General features: G+C 43.3%; 1 protein-coding gene across 2 annotated transcripts in view; it reads left to right on the top strand.

The window, feature by feature from the left end:
* The window catches only part of LOC139281113 (general transcription factor 3C polypeptide 1), an 87,938-nt gene that overhangs the window by 40,915 nt on the left and 23,489 nt on the right, over window positions 1–23,534 (top strand). For both annotated transcript variants that reach the window (XM_070901073.1, XM_070901072.1), the window contains 11 exons: window positions 460–801; window positions 1,398–1,543; window positions 3,081–3,178; window positions 4,837–4,933; window positions 6,004–6,181; window positions 11,215–11,362; window positions 13,686–13,821; window positions 15,819–15,897; window positions 18,349–18,537; window positions 19,005–19,165; window positions 21,705–21,847. In XM_070901073.1, coding sequence (XP_070757174.1) covers window positions 460–801; window positions 1,398–1,543; window positions 3,081–3,178; window positions 4,837–4,933; window positions 6,004–6,181; window positions 11,215–11,362; window positions 13,686–13,821; window positions 15,819–15,897; window positions 18,349–18,537; window positions 19,005–19,165; window positions 21,705–21,847 — 1,717 coding nt within the window. The remainder of the gene's footprint in view (window positions 1–459; window positions 802–1,397; window positions 1,544–3,080; window positions 3,179–4,836; window positions 4,934–6,003; window positions 6,182–11,214; window positions 11,363–13,685; window positions 13,822–15,818; window positions 15,898–18,348; window positions 18,538–19,004; window positions 19,166–21,704; window positions 21,848–23,534) is intronic.

Raw genomic sequence — 23,534 nt, 5'->3', positions numbered from 1 at the left:
AACCTCTGTACAAAGAAATTTCTCTTCGTCTATCTCTTCAGTCTCTTAGTTTAAAATTGATAACCCCCTTGTCACTGACTCCCAACCAGAGGAAGTAGTCTTTCCCTATTAACTCTTATCAAAATCCTTCATAAATTTAAAATCCTCCATTAAATCTCCTCCTCCTAGTCTTCTCTGCTCCAGTGCAAATAGCTCCTGTATTTTAGCTCTGCACTGTACCCTATTTATGGATTTAATATTGTCTCAATAATAGGACACTCAAAATTGCACAAAGCACTTTAACTGTGTCCTAATTATTGTTTTCTAGAAATTTATTAATACTTTTGTACTTTATGCCCCTTCTGCATGATGCTATAGTTATATATAAATTTAATGATTGTACCTGAATATAGCGATCATCAACAATACCATATCTCTGATGATTTTGCCAGTAATGTTAAAATTTCACGTCCCCTTCAGTTCCTGGGCTCGGACGTTCACTTGGCTTCCTTCCCAAAATGCCTCGGCTGCGCCTGGTCCACATGTTCCTGTGGTACATCGTTTATGAGCATCCTCTTCGAAAAACTCCAGAGACGGTAGCCACGTCGGACCCTTCGGCCCACGCACCGAAAAGTGATGCAAGAGAGACTTTGATTAAAGAAGCAGCTGTCGCATCCACGTCAACCGAGACCGCTGACCGTATTGTAGGTGGCAACAATCCAGCTGCTGGTGGAACGCTAGTGGGGACATCGACTACAATTGAAATCAATGAAGACTGCCAGTGGGAGGGGGAAATGGAACAACTGTACGTGAAAGAGACAGGTAATTCGAGTTTGCCTTATTCTCTAAAGTCCTGCTTATTGTGACAATATTGGCATGAAGGATCCGATTCAAGGAATATTCCTCAGCAGACTCTGACATCAGTGTGCCATTATTTTATGCTTTTCATGTGATACCCAACACATCAAAATGTTATTTTAGTTCACAATTGGAATCAAGTGGGGATGGTGAGAACAGGGACTTGATGACCTGTATACCCGTGCCATCCTAGTCCTCATTACAAAAAACCTCCTAAAATAACAGATTGGGTTTTAATTTAGCTTATCATGACTCGTCCACGTCTGTTGTAGTTCTTGGAGAGAGGATTTAGTCTGATTGACCACTGAAAACAGCTTCACACTGACTGGATGTCATCGAGGTGTTCAGATACGGCTCAAGGACATTTGGTTCTAATTCAAAAAAGGTCATCGACCTGAAACATTAACTCTCTTTCTCTTTCCACAAGTACTGCTAAGTATTTCCAGCATTTTCTGTTTTTCTTTCAGATTGCCCGCATCCGCAGTATTTTGCTTGTGTGATAGTAAGTTGTATTCTGTTTTTACATTGTGACTGGTTCATGCAACTCTTTTTTTTAACAGTTTATGTGGACGAGGCATCGTGGAAGCGATACAGCCCTCCTACCCCTGTTCACCGAGAGTTTGGCTACGGTTGGGCTCTTGTTAGTGACATCTTGCTCTGTGTTCCTCTCTCTATCTTTGTGCAGATAGTTCAAGTCAGCCACAAGGTAATATTATGGTTTTATTTCATTAACCTAATGTTACATTGAGTAGTAAATCTGAGATTAAAAGCCCAGCTAGAAATATAGTACTGCAGATGACAGTCTTAAGTCTGTAGGTGCATTCTGCTGTTTTTGCGGGTATGTGTTGGGAGTGGGGTGGAGGGGGAGACAGTTTACATGTGTGTAATCCTTTGTAAATGCTCTAAATCTAATATATTTTATAGATACTCTAGAAACATGTTTGTATTCTACAAGGACCAGGGAACCATAGCATTATAGTGATTCCCAACATTTTCCATAGCTTTTCTTCCGCATAAGATGATATATATGGGCAGGAAGTGGATAATAAGGATGGGGAGTTAGAGCTGAAACTGAATTGAGAGGTTCTCCAAGCTGGTTTAATGAAGCTATTTATGAACATTTGTAAAATCCCATAGTTGAATTAGTAACTCTAAACTAGATATATTTTGCATATGCTTTATTGACAGTTTGTTTGCCACCTGAAGCAGCCAAATTAATAAAATTGTTGGTGAAATAAGATTTGCAATTGTATGGCATGTCATGAAATTGCTCTGCTTGGTCAATTTCATTCTAAAAATGTTTTCATTTTAAATGTGTGAGGAACATAAGATGATAACAATTAGGAGCAGGAGTTGGCCATACAGCCTCTAGCCTGCTCCACCATTCAATAAGATCCCGGCTGATCTTCTACCTCAACTCCACTTTCCCACCCTATCCCCATATCCCTTGTGAGAATGTTTTAAAGTTGTGATGAGGTTTGAAATTGCCACTTAGAAAAATATTCTGCAAAACAAAGGCTTTACACGCAAGTATTCGCCCCTTGTTGCAGAAAGTCTCATTTCCCTAGCTCCTTCGCTCAGTGTTCACAATGCCTGCTGAAGGGCAGGAGCTGGCAGAACAATGCTTTACATGAAGTTTTAACACGACCCTCTCAACTAGTTTTAAGCTGTGAAACATTTCTCCAAAGCAGAAAGACTTGTTTTAACATGGCGATTTCTCAGCTGCATCCGTTTTTAAAGCTCAGAATCAACTCTTAACACCGATTCGTTTTCTTAAACTTTAGCTGTAAGAGTTCTGAGTTTTAATTTCTCATGAAAGCATTTTAGTTGCAAACTAGATGTCCAGTAATTGTATTAAGGATTGTGGTACTACGTGCACAGGCTTTCAGCGGAGTTGTTGATAGAAACATAGAAAATATGTGCAGGAGTAGGCCATTCGGCCCTTCGAGCCTGCACCACCATTCAATAAGATCATGGCTGATCATTCCTTCAGTACCCCTTTCCTGCTTTCTCTCCATACCCCTTGATCCCTTTAGCCGTAAGAGCCATATCTAACTCCCTCTTGAATATATCCAATGAACTGGCATCAACAACTCCCTGCGGCAGGGAATTCCACAGGTTAACAACTCTCTGAGTGAAGAAGTTTCTTCTCATCTCAGTCCTAAATGGCCTACCCCTTATCCTAAGACTGTGTCCCCTGGTTCTGGACTTTTTATTTCTTGCCTATATGTTTTTTTATATAGGTTGAAAATCTGGATGATTTTTTAAATGATCATTTCATGAAACACACTTTGATCAGGAACCTGCCCCAGCCCATGAGGCAGCAGCTTCTTTATAAGCGGTAAGAGCTGTCAAGTTTATTTTCAAAAGTCATACAGGTTGAGCGTCCGAAATCCGGAAACCTCGGGACCGAGGCTGTTCAGGATTTTGGAACATCTTTGACTGGACCGAGGTAGATGGGGTCGGGCAGCCGGGGTAAGGGGGAGGGAGGGGGGTGCGGGGGAGGGAGGCGAGGTCGGGCCGTTGAGGGCCGGGGCGTGGTCGGGCCGCCGAGGGCCGGGGGAAGTCGGGTCGCCGAGGCAGGGGGAGTCCGGATTTTGGAACATTTTCCGGACGACCCCGCCACAGATCCCGGAACATTACGAACTTTGGAACTCCGGATTTCGGACGCTCAACCTGTACTAATTTCTGACTGTACAGGCTTCATCGCTATCAATAGCCATTTGATTTAGCACAAAAATTGGTTCACTAATTAATTGGCATTTGAATAAAACCAACAATAAATTTAAATATAAGTTCTTGGTGAAATGTTGACCCGAGGTGAAGGGCACCCAATGTTGGCATCAAGCGTTTCCAGCTCGGGTAAAGAAAACTTGATTAGGAGCAGGATAAGGCTCCCCCTCTCTCACCAGCAGAACATTGCCTCTGTGGCCTCCCTGAGTGAGCTCACCAGGTTAAGCTTCTCCAATCAGTAAGTTTGATTTGAGTAATAATTGGTTGACACAGTATTGTTCTAAACAAGTGGAAGGTTTACTCCCAGCTGCAAAATATATTTCAGTTCATTAGGTGGCGGTATATTCATCCAAGGTAGAGACAGTGCATCACCCTCTGTCACTTGAGTTTGCACATGTTCTAAATTAAACACAAAGCAAAATGTTTATTAATCCTTTGAACCATGGGCTGTAAATTCATCAACATTCCACCACGCTTTTCGGCGGTATTTTGACATTCTGGGCGGAAAATAGTGCGGTGGGAAATTAATTGAAGTCTTCCGCCGGCGGTTTTGAAATACCACTGGGGAGCAGACCGCCGGCGTGCAAGACTGGAAAAAGTACTTTCGCCCAAGTTTGGTCACAGCATAGATGGGGAAAGAAAACAGGAAAACCTGTCGGTGCAGCCCTTGGAAACGGCGGTACGTAGGAAAACCTGCAAAAAAGGTATGTTAAAGTTTATTTTAAATTCTTTTGCAGCAATTCACTAGAAAAGGGTCTTGTGAATGTTTTGCGATTTTAATTTAAAAAAAAAAAATGTTGTTCCCCCCCCAGCTCCAACTCGCAGCGGTAATCGGCCTCTGACTAAAGTTGACAAGGATCTGCGGTTTCCACCGCGAATTCTCGTGCAATGTTGATTTTTTTCCCGCCGGACGGATTTTTTTTCCCGTGAATTTTCCACGGAGAATTCATAGCGGAGTCATAGCGGTTTATTTTGGTGGTAAACCGGTGGTGGTGGTTTTTGATGAATTTCCAGCCGATTATCTATTGGATCTATCAAAATACCACTTTCTGTTACACAAAGCACTTTTGTTAAAGACTTTTACGTAACAGTGAGAAGAACCTGGATCATTTGCCAAGCACAGAAGTGAGGCATCCCAATAAACAGCAATAATATCATATTTATGTGTGGAAATGCTGTGAGCTTCCTGAGAATTGAACACTTTGCTCCTTTGAAACGCAAAACAACAACAGAATCTCATCTTCGACTTTTTTTTGATGTTTGCAGGAGATATATATTTTCTTTCTTTGAGAGTTTGCAACGTCTGTGTTACATGGGATTGTTGCAGTTTGGTCCAACTGAGAAATTTCAAGAAAAAGATCAGGTAGGCTTTCAGTGAATGCCGTTGAAGATTACAAAGTCAGAGAAGAATTAGTAGATGTTACATTGTTGGCTCTGAATAATGCTTGTGCTGTTTTAACCCCCATCTCTGAGCAGTCCAGTGTCCATATAAGTGGGCTGTGTGACTCCGTTTCAGAACTTCATGGTTGCAGGGCTGTCTTGGCGAGTTACTGTTTTTTCCCCCCCTATGATTTGAATGGGGGTTTGTTGGCAGCACGATCATACACATTCGCTTACATCATGCACAGCCGGTCTCCTCCTATGGCAAGTTCACAATTCTACTGGAAGTAGAGGAGGAGCTACTAAAAAGACATTAGATTATTTCCCACACGAGAGAAATTGAGACATAAATCACTCTCTGCACTGTGTTAGTATCTGGTATTGCAGGCACCTTGCAGCAGGATGCTTTCTAAACTGAGGGTTACTGTTGGATTAACTAGAAGTAGGGAGAAAAAATCATATTACATAATGTACTATGCTTATTTTCCATTTAATACAATAGAAAGCCATTTAACTGAGAAAAATGCCCATTCAAGTGTCGTGGGGTCAGTTTGGTTGGTTAGCATCTAAATCCCATGTAACGTGTAACCTTTCTACAAGCTTATACCTGGAATTACACTTGTAATTAGGTTCAGAGAAAAAGTACTTGGAGTTATGTTGGCCTGTAATGTTTTGTGCCATCTTTTTTTCTGAATAACATATTCTAATTTTATTTTAAATAAAATATAAATAAACATGCAACAGAGTCTATCTAAAGCTGTGCAATTTTCAAAACTATTCATTTTTGTAATGACTTGATTATTTTTGAAGGCTTGGCTTGATGAGTGATGGGTAACACTATATATATATATATATATATATATTTTTTTTTTTTATTTAGTGAAATTCATCCTGCAATGTCTTCTTCCCTCCCCACCTTGGTCTAGCTATACTCCTACACCAATATGCACCATACTGAACTGCTCAAATAATTCCACATTGTTTCAATATTATTGGTCATAAAACGAAACCTGAAACTGCCAATTGACCTGTGATTTGTTTTTTTTTTACTAGATTTTCATTCGCATCAAAAAGAATGCCATGATTGTCGATACTACTAGTTGTGATCCACATTACAACTTGGCCAGAAGCAGCCGGCCATTTGATAATCGTTGCTATGCTCTCAACTGTTTGCAAGATGTGGAAAGCTTCTGGTTTGACCTTATGTGTGTCTGCCTGAATACACCGCTGGGTAAGCACAGTGCCAGACCCATCCGTTCTTGCTCAGTAGTCCCTGCTCTTTTTTTTTTTCTTTTTCTTCTCAAACTCATTGTAAGTTAAAGGTATTGTAGTTTAATCAATGTTTGGTTATACTTGTGCGAAAACAGTCATTACTGTCTTTGAAATGTCCAGCAAATGATTGGGTACTCTATAAATCACATATTTTTACAGATACATATTCCAGCTCCATATCAATCTACCAGATAACTGTCAACCAGTGAATTCAATATTGTTAGATACATACATATAGTCTCAGTGAGCTCTGTGGCTGGGCTCTTTTTCCTGAGTCTCATGCTGTAGCTGATGAGAGTACCACTTTCACAGTACCTTGCACAAAATAGAGCAACATTATTCGATCCCTTAATAATGTTAGTCCTGGTTGTAAAGTTTAGAGAATAGAGGCTGATGAATAGTGTGCTTTCTTCATATGCAGTAGTGGGGAGGAATTGTGCTCTGGTCCAGAAGGAGCACCGTGGAGAAATCCCGAAGGTAATCACTCTCCCTCAAATCTGCCGTCATCACCCCTCTCTTCAAAATACCAACCCTTGACCCTTCCGTCCTTGCAAACTCCTGCCCCATCTCCAACTTCCCTTTCCTCTCTAAAGTCCTTGCACATGTTGTTGCCTCCCAAATCCGTGCCCATCTTTCCCGCAACCTCATGTTTGAATCCCTCCAATCAGGTTTCTGCACCTGCCACCGTACCAAAATGGCTCTCGTCAAATTCACAAATGACATCCCTTGTGACAGTGACAAAGGCAAACTATCCCTCCTCGTTCTCCCTGACTTGTCTGCAGCCTTTGATACATTTGACCGTTCCATCCTCCTCCAACGCCTCTCCACTGTCCGACATCCAGTTCTGGATGAGCAGAAATGTTCTCCAATGAAATATTGGGAGGACCGAAGCCATTGGCCTAGAAATTGGGTGCATTTGCGCGCCTCATTAACGAGGCACAAATGCGTTTGTGTCCGGGGCGGGGTAATGACAATGACTCCTGCCATATTGGATGGAGGTTTAGCTACAGTGTTGCGCCCAGAAATCGTGACATCATCGCTGTGCGCATCGCCCCGTTAGCGTTCCGGACCCAAAATTCACTTTTGCCCCCTGCAGCAGCGCCGGGCGAAAACACCGTCAGTTGTCGGAGGCGTGGATCGGGCGGCCGGGCGATAATATGATATACGATGGTAAGTACTTCAGGGAATCTAATACGGCCAGAATGATGTCCTGGACTAGTTTCGATCGCCTGGATGAGTCGGAGAGAAATTTTCCCAGGTTTTTTTTTTCCCCCAATTGGCCTGGGTTTTTAATCTGTTTTTGCCTCTCCCAGGAGATCGCATAGCTCCGGGTGGGGTGGAGTGTAAAATGTTGCGATACATGGGATATCGCAGTTGTGGAGGGCGGACTGGTTGAGCTGGATGCTCTTTACCTTTCCGCCATCGTTCATTGGTTTATATGTAACCTTCAGGGCTGCTGACCGAGGGCTGTGCGGCTTTTATCGGCCAGCACGGACGCGATGGGCCAAAATGGCCGCCTCCTGCGCTGTAAATTTCTATGTTTCTATAATTAAAGGCGAGGTAAGAACCTTATCTTTGCTACTGATTCCCCTTCCGTTTACTTTGCAGATTCCTGTCTGCGATAGTTCAGACAGGCAACCTGCTTGAGTGCCGGACTGATCGCGCGGGTCCATCGCTCCCTTGGTGGTCCAGGCAGGTCCATTTTATATGGCAGAGCCTGCAGCGATGGCCCTTTAAACGCGACAGTACTGCATGGCCCAGTGTGCAGCGCTGCTGAAGGCTGAGCTCCAAGAAGCGAGTGGTGTGCTTGATTTAGTGCTCCACCTCCTTCCTGGAGTGCTAAAGCCAATATTTTGAGAGCGGGGAAACATTAGCGCCTGGTGCTAACTTTCCCACCTCAAAAGTTACTGCCCCCAACCAGGGCAATAATCATTTTCTTCCCCATTGTTTTCGGTCCACACTACAAACTCTGTTCCCTATCTCCCTTTCCCCAACATCTGTCTGAGGCTGAACCACACTTTGCAACCTTGGTGTCATATTAGATACTGAAATGAGCTTTCATTTCCGCAGCATAACTAAGACCGTCTATTTCCACCTCCGTAACATCGCCCATCTCCACACTTGCCTCAGCTCATCCGCTGCTGAAATCCTCATCCATGTCTTTGTGACCTCTAGACTTGACTATTCCAACGCTGGTTTGTCTCCCACATCGCCCCTGTATTCGCTGACCCACATTGACTCCTGATTAAGCAACACCTCGATTTCAAAATTCTCATCCTTGTTTTCAAATCCCAAACGCCGCACCCCTCCCTATCTGTAATCTCCTTCAGTCCCACAACTGCCCCCCACCCCCACCCAGAGATATCTGTGTTCCTCTTGAGCATCCCTGATTATAATAACCATTGGTGGCCGTGCCTTCTGTTGCTTAAGCCCTAAACTCTGGAATTTCCTGCCTAAACCTCTCCGCTTCTCTACCAGGAACGGGAGCATAGTTATGTTACTAGACTAGTAATTCAGAGCCCTGGACTAATGATCCGGAGACATGAGTTCAAATCCCACCACGGCAGCTGGGGAATTTAAATTCAGTTAATTAAATTAAAAATCTGGAATAAAAAGCTAGTATAAGTAATGGGCAATAAATGCTGGCCTTGCCTGCGACGCCAACATCTCATGTACGAATACATTTAAAAAAATCTTTCCTCCTTTTAAGTCACTCCTTAAAACCTACCTCCTTTTGGTCATCTGCCCTAATGTGGCTCGTTGGCAAATTTTTTGTCTCATAGTACTTTTGTGAAGCACCTTGGGATGTTTTACTACATTAAAGGTATATAAATACAAAGCTGGATTTGGTTAGATTGGTGAAGAATCTTGACTGCCTTTGTATAAATTTTGTGCTACACTGCAATGCATGTTTTGGCCATATGGTGTCACTAACTCAAACTACCTGTGACAGACTGTAATTCCCGTATTGGACTGAACAGTCACCTGAGAACTCACTTTTAGAGTGGAAGCAAGTCTTCCTCGATTTCGAGGGACTATCTATGATGATGAAGATGATGGGGGAAAAAACATTTTAATGACTGGTTTAGAATTTCTTCATGAAGGTCTTTATTTACTTCAAACTTTATTTTAAAGGAAGCTGTTAAAGACCACAATGTATACTGGTATATTTCTGCATTTAAGTTGTATTGCTTTTCTGTGTATCTATAAAACAAAGCACTGTATTCATTTCTTTATATGTCTTAATTGTTTCATTGTGATCTGTTTTAGAAAGTTATTTAGATATGTTTGCTAGTTACCTTCCCTCTGAACTGGCTCTAATTTACAGGTCACAAATTAATTGAGTTTTAATTAATGAAACTACTTAGAAATTGAAAAGATTATTACCTGAGCATGCTACAGCTTCACTTGCCTGATCTTCAATGTCTTGTGATTTCTGTGGTGCAATACCAATATGAAGGTTTAGATTTGAAAATGCCCAATCGTTCTACTCAATTCCACTTTGAGTTTGGAGCAAAGCACATCAGATTGGTTGAATACAGTCCTAATAAGATCATCCATGTAACTGTGACGGAAAACACTCATTAGAAACTGAGGGAGTGTAATGGCTTGCAATTGGTGTGAAAATAGACCAAGAGTATTGACACCATTGATGGAGCAGATGTCATGTATAGAGATTCTGTTGACTAACGTCATGGAAACGCCACTCTTTTATTGGGGAAATTGAGGAGCCCAGAAATGCAGTATTGCCTAATAACTTGGACCTTATTGGTCATTTCTCCTTTTAACAAAAATGGTTTGAAAATCAATTGAATAGCCAGAAAAAAGAAAGGTGGAGTTAATCCTAATTCATTGCAGTAAAACTTTTTAAAAGTGCACTGATGGTGAGACACCTCCATAAACACACAAAATTCACAGTAGAGCATTTACTCTGGACCATTGGACGGTGAATGTGCTGCTGTGAGCAACGTTCTGTATCTCCTGACATAGACACTTGCAACTTTGCACTGGTGTGCTTATCTGTGTTTTAGGATTCTTCAGGTTCTGCTCTGTTTCTACAGAAGCAAGTGAACATACTGAAAGGATTTATTTTGTTATTTGTAAGCTGTTAAATCAAATTTATCTTGCCTTTTTTTAAATTGGTGGCAGTTTTCATAAATGTAAAGTAATTACTATGGGAACAAGGAAACACAAGTGTTGAATGGGACAGCAATATAGTGCTTTGGTCAGGAGAGGCTTCCAGGGATTATTGTGCACAAATCTACTGCAGTAAAAAAGACAAATAAGATAGTGTGTACATTAATAGAGGGATCGGGACAAATCAAAAAAGATTGTGCTGTTGCTGTATAAGGCACTAGTCGAATCTTATCTTGTGTGGTTCTGTTCACCCAACTTAAAGGACTCTCTTTAATGGTTTATGGAGGTGAGCAAAATAGATTGTTTCTGGTATCAGGGATTTAAATTTAAGTTGAAACTCGTTTCCTTTGGAAAAGAGGAAACTTTGAGAAAACCTAATTAATATTTGCAATATAATAAAAGGGATTGGCAAAATTGATCCAAGCAAACTCTTCACTATGGCAAGGATTTAGATGACAAGGTACACAAGTTTAAAAAAATTAGGAATAAAAGCACACATGCTGGAATTGCAGAGCAGATTAGTCCACACGGGGGGAAAAGTAAGTATTTCTAATTTCCAGCATTTGCAATTTTTCTTTTTATTAAATAGGAGTAATTCAGGTAGTTGGACAGAACTCTTTTACCCAAAACTTTTGAGTGTGAAGTAAGTTATCAGGGAAAGCCTTTGAATAAACATTATCACTGGATTCAAGAAACAATGCGGTCTACTTTATGGAGCAGATTATTTGAGGGATATGGCAAGGAGACAGGTAGGCGAGTTTCATCTGTGAAAAATGGACAGGATTATTGGACCAAATGGCCTTTCCCCTCTCTTAAAAAAATTCTTACAAATAACGCAGCTGTTTCTGTTTCCAGGAGTTATTCGGTTTCCTCGCTTACATAAAAATGGTGGTCAGGCAACACCAGAGGGAGCAGAAGACACTGTGCTTAACTCTGTGATGGAACAGGACACAACTGCTAAGAACACCCTGGAGCACAAATGTGCCCTGCTGGAATACACTACGTGCGTTTTTCTTTTAATATATGTGATCAAATCAGAGTTCTTATTAGACTTTGAATTATTCAAATGAAAACATGGTGTCCTGTGTTGTTTCATTTACTGCCTTCACCAGTGGTTTGGCAATATTCCTGAAAATTGAAATGAGCGTACTACGTAACATAATTTTGTTGCTTGTGCTCTCTCTCTCTCTCTCTCTCCCTCGCGCTCTCTCTCTCCCTCGCGCTCTCTCTCTCACTCGCGCTCTCTCTCTCCCTCGCGCGCTCTCTCTCCCTCGCGCGCTCTCTCCCTCGCGCGCTCTCTCTCCCTCGCGCGCTCTCTCTCCCTCGCGCGCTCTCTCTCCCTCGCGCGCTCTCTCTCTCCCTCGCGCTCTCTCTCTCTCCCTCGCGCTCTCTCTCTCCCTCGCGCTCTCTCTCTCTCCCTCGCGCTCTCTCTCTCTCCCTCGCGCTCTCTCTCTCTCCCTCGCGCTCTCTCTCTCTCCCTCGCGCTCTCTCTCTCTCCCTCGCGCTCTCTCTCTCTCCCTCGCGCTCTCTCTCTCTCCCTCGCGCTCTCTCTCTCTCCCTCGCGCTCTCTCTCTCTCCCTCGCGCTCTCTCTCTCTCCCTCGCGCTCTCTCTCTCTCCCTCGCGCTCTCTCTCTCTCCCTCGCGCTCTCTCTCTCTCCCTCGCGCTCTCTCTCTCTCCCTCGCGCTCTCTCTCTCTCCCTCGCGCTCTCTCTCTCTCCCTCGCGCTCTCTCTCTCTCCCTCGCGCTCTCTCTCTCTCCCTCGCGCTCTCTCTCTCTCCCTCGCGCTCTCTCTCTCTCCCTCGCGCTCTCTCTCTCTCCCTCGCGCTCTCTCTCTCTCCCTCGCGCTCTCTCTCTCTCCCTCGCGCTCTCTCTCTCTCCCTCGCGCTCTCTCTCTCTCCCTCGCGCTCTCTCTCTCTCCCTCGCGCTCTCTCTCTCTCCCTCGCGCTCTCTCTCTCTCCCTCGCGCTCTCTCTCTCTCTCCCTCGCGCTCTCTCTCTCTCCCTCGCTCTCTCTCTCTCTCTCCCTCGCGCTCGCTCTCTCTCTCTCCCTCGCGCTCTCTCTCTCTCTCTCCCTCGCGCTCTCTCTCTCTCTCTCCCTCGCGCTCTCTCTCTCTCTCTCCCTCGCGCTCTCTCTCTCTCCCTCGCGCTCTCTCTCTCCCTCGCGCTCTCTCTCTCTCTCCCTCGCGCTCTCTCTCTCTCTCCCTCGCGCTCTCTCTCTCTCCCTCGCGCGCTCTCTCTCTCTCCCTCGCGCGCTCTCTCTCTCTCCCTCGCGCTCGCTCTCTCTCTCTCCCTCGCGCGCTCTCTCTCTCTCCCTCGCGCGCTCTCTCTCTCTCCCTCGCGCGCTCTCTCTCTCTCCCTCGCGCGCTCTCTCTCTCTCCCTCGCGCGCTCTCTCTCTCTCCCTCGCGCTCTCTCTCTCTCCCTCGCGCTCGCTCTCTCTCTCTCCCTCGCGCTCGCTCTCTCTCTCTCCCTCGCGCTCGCTCTCTCTCTCTCCCTCGCGCTCGCTCTCTCTCTCTCCCTCGCGCTCGCTCTCTCTCTCTCTCCCTCGCGCTCGCTCTCTCTCTCTCCCTCGCGCTCGCTCTCTCTCTCTCCCTCGCGCTCGCTCTCTCTCTCCCTCGCGCTCGCTCTCTCTCTCTCCCTCGCGCTCGCTCTCTCTCTCTCCCTCGCGCTCGCTCTCTCTCTCTCCCTCGCGCTCGCTCTCTCTCTCTCCCTCGCGCTCGCTCTCTCTCTCTCCCTCGCGCTCGCTCTCTCTCTCTCCCTCGCGCTCGCTCTCTCTCTCTCCCTCGCGCTCGCTCTCTCTCTCTCCCTCGCGCTCGCTCTCTCTCTCTCCCTCGCGCTCGCTCTCTCTCTCTCCCTCGCGCTCGCTCTCTCTCTCTCCCTCGCGCTCGCTCTCTCTCTCTCCCTCGCGCTCGCTCTCTCTCTCTCCCTCGCGCTCGCTCTCTCTCTCTCCCTCGCGCTCGCTCTCTCTCTCTCCCTCGCGCTCGCTCTCTCTCTCTCTCTCTCCCTCGCGCTCGCTCTCTCTCTCTCTCTCTCCCTCGCGCTCGCTCTCTCTCTCTCTCTCTCCCTCGCGCTCGCTCTCTCTCTCTCTCCCCCTCTCGCTCGCTCTCTCTCTCTCTCTCCCCCTCTCGCTCCCTCTTCTCTTTCTTACATAGAATAAACTGCACAGGAACGGGCCAACCAGTCAATGCCAGTGTTTATGCTCCACTCGAGCTTTCTCCCTTTTCTCACCATTCATTCTGTTAAATTATAGCCAGTTTGAGTTGCCGCTAAATTTCAGATTGGAACAGGGCAATATTATTTTCAGTGATTTCTGTTCCTCAATCCCTCCAGGGGTAGTCGGAAGTTGATGGATGATGGGAAACTACCTGGTGATGGTCTTGGAGCAGCTGGACTAGATTCTAGTTTCTTTGGACATCTGAAACGAAACTGGATCTGGACCAGTTACATTATTAACAATGCTAAAAAGGTAAGTGTTCTAAATGTAAATAGAAGCAAACATTTTATAGTTGACATATAGTTTCAACAGGATATGGCGACTTGGAGCTGAATGGAGCCGTAGTTCAGCTGCCGGACTATCTCTGTATTTAATCATTATTTAGCGGACAGGTGATAGCATTTAAAAAAAAATGATCTCATTTTCATCTTCATGAGATGCCATCGGTAATGATTCAAGCTCGTTTTTGGGGAGCGTTTTCGAGACACCGCCTTGTATTAAGCTGAATGTATTGTCTGCCGCATGATATTTCTTTACCTCATTCTCTGTTTAATGGCCTTCAATTACTTTTCCCCTGCTATCAGCATCTGTCACATTAAACCAACTTCTGCAATACAGGATCCACTTTCACTGGCTATGAGAATTGATACATGCCACAGCTAGTTCCACTAATCTCTCTCGGACATCTTGCTAATTATTTTAACCTAGTGCCAAGTTGTGGATTAAAATGTGCCTGAATTCTGGAGGGGCAAGAGGTTCTTATTGGACTCCGGGCTGGAGCCTGCCACTTCACCACTTCTTTGTATTGTCAACTCGTACAACGGAAGCTGCCTTGGATGATTGGATGTTATTGCAAAGTACAAAATGACTGATGCAGCAATATCTGTAAAACCTAAGGTTGCTGAGCACATCGTCACTTCCCTCCTGCTTTTCCGATTACAGTTCCAGTTTTTAAATTGCCTGAGAAATTTCATCCTGATCCTTGACTGAGGATAACTGAGAGTTCACCCTATAAACACCTGGAAATTTTGATTCCATGGCCTCCAGTGACTGAAGTTCAGAGATTAGAAGCAACCATTTTACTTTGGGTACTGCAAACTTTGGTTTGGATGTCAGGGTCGGGTAACAGAAAATTAACTACAGATTATTATCTTTATTATGTCTGTCTTTATATTCTGAAAAGGTTTGAATGATGCATATATTCTGCAACACTGGCTGAAATGACAGAATGGGTTGGATCAAATTGGTGAGCGAGCAGTAAAATGACACAAGCAATTTAATGCAGACAAATGTAAAGTACTGCACATAGGAAGAATAAATATAAGCCACACAGGTACTCCATGAAATGCATTGAAATAGTGAAGGATAAGTCATAGCAGAGCCATTGCTTGACATCTTCAACCAATGCAGAGCAACAACCAACAAAGCCAATAGAACACTGAATTAACAGGACAGAAGCACACGGAATTACATTGACAGAACAGAAGTCAGAGGAAATCAGGACCAAACTGTACAGTGTTCTGGTCACACCACATGTTGCGTACTGTGCCCAGTTCTGGTCGCTGAGGCACAGGAAAGACACTCGGGTACTGGCAGCAGTGCACACACTGGCTATAAGGGTGATCCCTTGTGCCAATGATCTGAGTTATGGAAAAAGGCTGGAGAAACTTGTGCTTTTCAACCTGGAAGGGAGGCGTTGAGAGGTGATCTATATGTATACAAAGTGGTTAAGGAAATGGAAATGTTAAATTGTGAATATTTAAGTTAAGTAAACCTAGATTCAACCTATTAAAAGGTAAATTTAAGACTATTGCCAAGAAATTCTTTGCACAGGGTGATTGGTGCATAGAATAGATTTCCAGGAAGAGTACTGGTGGCGAAATCCTTGAAATCTTTTAAGAACAGTTGGAGGCTGAAATGAAGGGATCCTTCAGGATGGGTTGAATGGCCTTCCTCACCCCTAACTATCTTGCAATCTCCATCTCTCTGCCTCCTCTTTTTAAGACTCTCCTTAAAACCTACCACTTTGACCAAGTTTTTGAGCATCTGTCCTAATATATCCTTATGTGGCTCAGTTAACTTTTGTTTGATATTCGTTACTGTGAAGCGTCTGGGACATTTTACTATGTTAAAGATGCTATATAGATGCAAGTGTCCACAGGAGTGTGAATACAGAACAATTTTATTTTTGCTTTAGGTCAGGTTAAAGCAAACTGCTTCTTTTAACCCAGTGTTGCTTCTTTTTATAGAGCCTCAATATCCCTGAGAGCAGCTCCGTGCGATTGCAGAGTTTCCTGAACAAACATTCCCTTCCCCTCGGTGTTGCAGGTGAAATATTTATCTTGGGAATGAGCCTCAGTACAATATGATTCTGTATTATATATTTTCTGTGAAATTTCTCGAATCTGTTGAATGGTTATCATATTATCCTGGATTAATGGCCTCGCATGGGAATATAGAACCCAGATAATACCATCACTAAATGTTGAAGTGAGACTGAAATATATTCCTGAAAATGTCAAGAGCTCAGGATGTTTAATAAAAACTTTTAAAATTACATTATACATGGATTTTAGTGATTTAAGATGGTGAAATTCAAGTCTCTGGCAGTTTTTGAAGAGCTTAAACCATGCTATCTGCATACAAATCCCTCTGTGATGCTGACACGGTGGAAAAGCATCGCAGACAGTGCCACTGAAGAGATGGAAGCTGATTTGTAGCTCATCTTTTCTTGGATAATCAGATTTACATACATCAGTATGTCTTGCAAGCTGGAACGTTCTGATGACCAAGCCTATTCAAAGGACAAATGTGAATATAAATTGTGCATAATCTCAACCAAATTAGCCTGTCCTGAAGCCACAACCAAAATATATCTATTTTCCAGATGGACTTGAAATGCTCTAACTGGATTGGAGTTATTCAGAAATATACATTTCTGCTTTCTATCCTTTTTGAAAAGTGCGATGCTGATATCAGTCACTCCAGAGGCTGGTCTAGTTAATTATCGAGAGGGAAGATCAGAGGGCAATACTTTTGCACTTAACGGGCCCAAGTTTCCCCAACCCCTTTTTCCAGCATACTAACACGAGATGCGCCGACTTTGTGCGCTCAAAACAGCGCCAAAAAAATTACTGCATATTCTGGCAGCTCTTCTGTGTCTCCCTGGTCCTGGCGCGCCGTTTCTGTGTGAGTGGGGGGGCGGAGCTACAGCCCTGTACCGTAAACAGTACCGGCAGCTGTGCGCATGCGCAGTGAAGTCTGCGCATGCGCAGTAGCTCTTTACCCTCCCAGCGCGTCCCGATGCTCACTGCCCCTACCCCGGGCTGAGTGGCCTATCGCACGGGTGCCTATGCTAAAAAAGATTTTATATGATACCTGATGATGTTGCTGCATTTTAAAGAACCAAGTGTTACACAAACTAAAGCGATGATAGAAATTATTAAAAACTTTAAAATAGAAACTGTGAGCTGCTTAGAATGTGCTGGACAGAGGTTGATGGTTTACACTCATAGCAGTAGCTCCTCGCCCTCTCAGTGCGTCCCGATGCTCACTGTCCCTATCCCGGGCCGCACAGGCCGGCCCACCCTTCCCGGAATGTCTCTTCTGCCCCCCCGCCCCCCCCCCCCGTTCTCAGTTTAATATACAAACTCTTTGGTAAAAGGAACACTTGTTCAATCACATGCTTTTCATATGAAAAAAAAATAGCAGTTTCTAGGATCTGTTTTGGCTAAAATTGCTACTACAAAGTCCTCTAATTTCTCTTTCCCCCCTCCCCCCCACTATCTCTGGCTACCTGCGCTGATCTCTTAATTCACCACAGGGTTTTTCAGAATGTACAAAAGTGGCCACTTACTCTAAACTAACTTAGGCCAGAGTAAGTTTTAGCTGACTAAACTTGTTTAAATGACTAAAACTGGCGTAAGTGGCTGGTGACGCCCCCTTTTGGAAAAAAAACTAAACTTTTTTTTTTAAAACTAACTCACTTACACTGGAGCAAATTAAATGGGGAGAATTGCAATTTTTAAGTAACTCCAAAAAAATCTAGTTGCTCCAAAAAAAAAATGGAGCAACTCCTGGGGAAACTTGGGGCCGAACTAGTGGACACCTCAATATTGGCTGATGTTTGGGAGATATCTGCCTGCCTTCTCTCGTGGCCAAGAGATTGGTGCTGATAACGCCAAAGGGAGGAAATTAAATGTTTTGTTTTTTTTGCATGTTCTTCCCTTAAGAATAAGGGTGAAACTTTCCCTTTATGGTCAAATCTATTTTCTCCCCTTCCTCCTCCTGCTGGTCTTCATTTGTCACATGTCATTGCCAGTTAAGAAAATACCAATAATTTGTTCGAGGCTTCTTTGTGTCTCTTCAGATATTTATTTTGGTTATGTATTTGTTAATTTACTAGTACATTATATCTGGGGATGGGGGGGGTGAGGGGTGGGGAGAGAGAGAGGGAAGAGAAACATTATTTATAATTGTAGTGGTTTCCTTTGGTTAGTTGACACGGTTCTGGAAGGGAGAATAGGGGGTTCCAGGAATGTGTCAGTATTTGGCTGGGTACCAAACAGTAAGCAACAGATATCTCTTATTCTGCTAGTTATTTTATTTATTTATTTGTGTGTATATAGACAGAGATATATATTATATATATATATATACATATTATATATATATTCGTGTATGTGTGAGGTAGACATAGTGCTAATAAGCATTACTTTATAGACACAGGATTCTGTGGTTTTTAATTGCTTTTTATTTCTTGTGGCTTTTTTGATCCAGGAAATAAATTCAACATGTTGGGGATGCTCAGGTCTGTGCAAGGACCTCTTGCCAAAAATAGGGAAGAAATTCTAATTGAAAAAGAATATAATGTGGGCAGAAACAAGAGAGTAGCTGGTGGAAGAGGACAGAAAAGAAAACGACCTGAAAAGGAGATTGGGAAGAAACAAAGGAAAAAGAAAAGGAAAGGTGAGATTTTATCATTGCAGACTTTAGCCTATTAAGTTCTGTCTTTTAAAGACCGAGGAATAATTATTTCAGAACAAATATATGCCTATTTGTGTTTTTGGCAGTTTCTTTATTGTGCAAAATAGCTTATTTCCCTTGGGGTTGCTCATGCTAAATTGGAAGATATGTATTTAATACCATCTAATGTGTCATGTATTATTCTGCATGCTGGGGGGTGGGTGGGGTTTGTATCACATGGGCTTGTCTTTTAAAGCCATGTGGTCTTATTGCTGTAAATACTGTGAGGTCCATCAGAAAGTATTTTCTGTTGCTAACTTAAAGTACAGTGTATGGAGAGAGTGAATATTATGAGCAAACATTAATTAAAGTTGGGAAGTGAACTCTGATTCTCTGGCTTCAGTGCTCTTCTGCTTAATAAATGTTGTATGTTTTCCCCTTTTATAACAATTCTTCACTGATATTTGCAGAGCAAGTACCACAACAGGGAAAACCAAAGAGATTTCGCTTCCAAGATGATGCTGATAGGAGTGCGCTGCGTCGCATGACCAAACTCCGTGTAACCTGGACCGCACAGGAAGACAGTCTGCTTATGCTTTGTCGAGTAGCCAGCCATGTTCTTAATAAAAAAGTAAGCATTTTTCTTTTTGAAAAATGTATAACATAGCAAAATAATGTTAATAGTGCAGTGAGTTATTGCATTGATCCCTTAGCCTCCATGACCTGGATTTGAATCCAGCCCAAATTAATGGGACGAAAGTTTCTGCTGTCTGACAGTCATACTGGTTCAGCATGAAATGGATTGTAGTCTTTACCCAGTTCCATATGGATTTGGCCATGCATCACAAAACTGCTCATAATTTATAACAGATTTGAACTAAATTGCTAATCTCACTTAAGAATAAGGATGCCAAGTGTGGGAACTGCAAAGATTCATGGTGATTGGGATGGAGTAGAGGGAATTTTTTTCTTTGCTTGCGAGAGAGAGAGTTGCTCTTGGGTCACTCCTGCTTCAAGAGTGGTTCAGAGAGGCATTGGCAACAGACCATGTGATGTGTGACCTGTGGAAGAAAAATGGAGGGAGGGAGCTTACACTTAGACTCCAAAAATGTATGTGAATCAAGAACTGCTTCAATCCACCTCTTCACATTCAAGTTACCTTTAACCTTTTTATACAAACCGTGTTTGATGATAATTCTAAGCAATATGTTCAGTCCTTTCAAAATATTTCTTGTGAACAGAAAAAGCAACAACTGGAAAGTATAGAGCTCAAATTTGGCCCACCCCTTTTTTCGGCGCACTCACCAGAGATGTGCCGACTTTGTGGGCTGAAAGGGGCACCTAAAAAATCTCTCCCGATTCTGGCCGCTGTGTTGCCTCTCCCAGGGCTTGGCGCGGTGTGGCCAGTCGATTGGGGGGGGGCGGAGCTAGGGCCCTGCACCAGAAACAGTGCTGGCAGCTCTGCACATGTGCGTTGAAGTGTGTACGCATGCGCAGTAGCTCCTGCCCCCAGCCTCTGTGTGCATGCTGCCCAATGCGTCCCGCCGCTGTCCCGGCTGAGTGGCCTGCCGCACAGGCCGGCCCGCTGCCTTCCCAGGCCAGTAGGCCACAGGACGTAAGCCGGGGCAGGGTGGGTGGGGGGAGGTGATAACTGTGCAGCCAGTAATTTTAATGAGCTGACTCAAGACTTTCCTTAACCCTGTTAATGAAAATACTTTCCTAACCAAGTTGATAGAAAATACTTTCAAATACATCATAATCAATTCTTGAACATTAGATTTGGTGGAATAATTTTACTTGAATTTTCAAAATATTTAAAAGCATAAAACAAATAGTAAATTTCCTGGCTATATGGTATAAAATATTTCTATGATGGTGGGTGAGCTTCGGTGGCTGGGAGAACATAAGAATTACGAGCAGGAGGTACTTCTATTTTTTTATTTGGAAAAAATTATGTAAATTATGTTTTGTCTCTTTACTACTTTTATTTTTGTAGTTTAAGCTTCCATGAATGCTTCTGCTGTATAGTAAGTTAACTTTGCGAAGTTTGTCATATGATGTCCTGTATAGCTGTTTGATCCTATTCACATTCTTTAGTCAAATCATTAAGTTCTGCTGGCCTCCGATGTACCTATCTGCGCTGATTTCTTAACGCTCCAAGGGTTTTCTGTGCAGTCACAAGTGGCCACATACGCTGGCCTAAGTTCGTTTGGAATAACTGTTAGCTGTCCAAAGTGGCCTAAATGGCCAAAATGGGCATAGGTGGCGGTAACGCCCCCTTTTGAAAAAAAATTAAACTAAACTTTAAAAAATCCTAATTAAGTCACTTACACTGGCGCAAATTGAATGTGCAAAATGGGGATTTTTAAGATACTACAGAAAAATCAAGTTGCTCCAAAAAAAACCAGAGCAACTCCTGGGCAATTTTGAGCCCATAGAAACTGCCTCAAAGTTACTTTGATAGCATTTTAAAAATTTGGAATTGTTTTAGATATTCTAGCGCTTTATTTTTTTTCAAAAATATAATTTTGCCCTCTTAATTGTGTTTTGAGTTCCCTGTTCAGGTCAAGTCATGACCATGTATGAAGGTGGCTTGGGACACCTGCAATGCCAAATATTGTCCTCGGGCTGCTGAGAATACAATAGGAACAGATATAGGCCATTCAGCCCCTCCAGCCCATTCAATCAGATGCTCCCTGTAAGACATGGTCCCTGTATGTATTTTAATTTCCATTTGCTTTTATACTCAAGAGCTGCTATTGGCATTTTCATACATACAGTTGTAAATGTTGTAAGACCTTATAATAGTATGGTAATCTATTCTGTTAATTAAGGAATGTTCAAAGATTCCTTTAAAGGACTGCAGTCTGTTGGACCATGCAGGTGATCCTGGCCATGGGCTAACTCCAGCTTCAGATCCCAGTCTCTACAGATATCCATACCCACGTCTTTTCCTGATCTTAAATTGCCGATCTTGGGCATGCTATCATGCAAGATGTGGGGAGAACTTATAGCAATCAGCATGTCATCACTGAACCAAATCTCCTGGTGGTATAGGCAGGGGGAGAATGGTATTTCAACCAGTCTGTGATAAGACGAGACCAGGAAACTTGCACGGGCAAAGCTGGGTTAAACACAAATTTGAAAACAAAATGTCTTGTTGCATTTAGGTGAAGGGGCCCTTTGTTACTTGGCAAACGGTGAGAGATGTCATGCACGATTATTTTGAAGTGGCTTTGGATAAAACCTCTCTTGCTGTCGGCCGTCGATCCCGCTACATCCTCAAGAATCCACAGACGATGCTTAACTACAGGTGAGGTCACTGCTACTGAAGAGTAAATAGTGGCAAGTAACAGTCACAAGAAGTGTTGGAGCATGACGTGGCAATGCACTACATTTTATAATATTTAAATCTTTTCTAGATACTGCAACATTGTGAACTTTTTTCAGAACCAATCCCATTGAGTGTTTTAGAGCAGCAAAAGAACATTCTTTGTAACTACCAATCTAACTCGAGAGTTGTCTAGTCTTGTACTTCCCCTCTGCTGTACAGATGTTTTTGTGATCTGGACCAGAGACTTTACAGGATTCTGCCACTGAGTCATATAAACAATTGTTCTTAAATTACATACATCCATTAAAGTCATATGGGCCAATCTTGTGATTCACTTAACTATGATTCAAGAAAAACATTTCTTTCTCCCCTCTTCTCTCCCACCATATTAACAGTTGCACTCAGGAAGCCCCTACTCATTTGCCTTGCATAACCAAATGTAGGCTTGTAATCAATTAGAACATTTTGTAAATAAGAAGCAGCTAATTTTAGTCAAAGTAACCACACTTTCCAACCAATTGAAATACACATACCTATGGAACACTGGCCTACAAAATAAGTATTTTTGTTGTGGAATGGATAACATTGTTGGTTGGACCTTCTCTTTCACCTCTGTGATCCGCTTTAAATCCAGCCCATATTGACGGATGTAAATCTCTTCTGCCGGCTTACTGTAAGGGTCCTATGGCAAATTAGTTTGGGCGGACTTAATACAGCTCCAAAGTCAGCACAAGCCTACAGCACAAAACTGACCCTAATTTAGCACCAATTACAATGCCACCCAGACAGGCCTAAGGATGCTGTAGGAAATGGGTGGGGGGAATATCTTGAGATTGGGACAGAGTAAAGGGAGCTTTTTACACTGCATCTAGCTTTGTCGTCTGGGGTTGTTTACTGATACGAAGTGCCTAAAATTACACAGCACTAATATCTTACATCATGATGAACACACACATTTTGAGAGATATATTTTTGCCGAGGGATCTGTGGTGTTCTGTCATAGGGGAGACCCAGAGTGATGCATCACCATGTGGCAGAATACAAGTTTTCACCTGTACGTCTCCGTGTCCTGGGATATTCTTAATCTCTACTGTGGGGTGGCACTATGTGGAGGGCAAGTAGTTTCTTTGCATACAGAAAGGAGAGTCACATAGACTGCTCCACATCTTTCCTGCTCCCCAGTCACTGCTGTGGGCAGAAGCCAGCCCATCCTCTTCTGGAGGGCAGAACACTGGGAAGGGAAAGCAGAGAAATACTTTTAACAGAAAAGGTAGATGACCTCTTTGATTTTCTTTTTCAATTCATGCATGATCAGTTGATGTCCCTGGGAAATAATAACATTCCAAAAGATGTGATTATGAAAATTATGTTAAATGTTGAATATGATGCATTTAAGGGGTAGCTAAATGGACATATGAGGGAGAAATGAATAGAAAGATGTGCTGATAGGGTAAGAGGGGTAGGAGGAGGCTTGTGTGGAGTACAAATGCCGGCATAGACCAGTCAGGCCAAATGGCCTGTTTCGTTCTGTAGACTCTTATGTAATGATACAGTCTGAAACACAATATTACATGAATCACCATCATCATAGGCAGTCCCTCGGAATCGAGGAAGATTGGCTTCCACTCTGAAAATGAATCCTTAGGTGGTTGAACAGTCCAATACG

The sequence above is a fragment of the Pristiophorus japonicus genome, chromosome 15 (assembly GCF_044704955.1).
Source record: "Pristiophorus japonicus isolate sPriJap1 chromosome 15, sPriJap1.hap1, whole genome shotgun sequence".
Taxonomy (NCBI): domain Eukaryota; kingdom Metazoa; phylum Chordata; class Chondrichthyes; family Pristiophoridae; genus Pristiophorus; species Pristiophorus japonicus.
The sequence above is the reverse complement of the archived record's forward strand: the minus strand, read 5'-3'. Positions and strand labels throughout refer to the sequence as shown.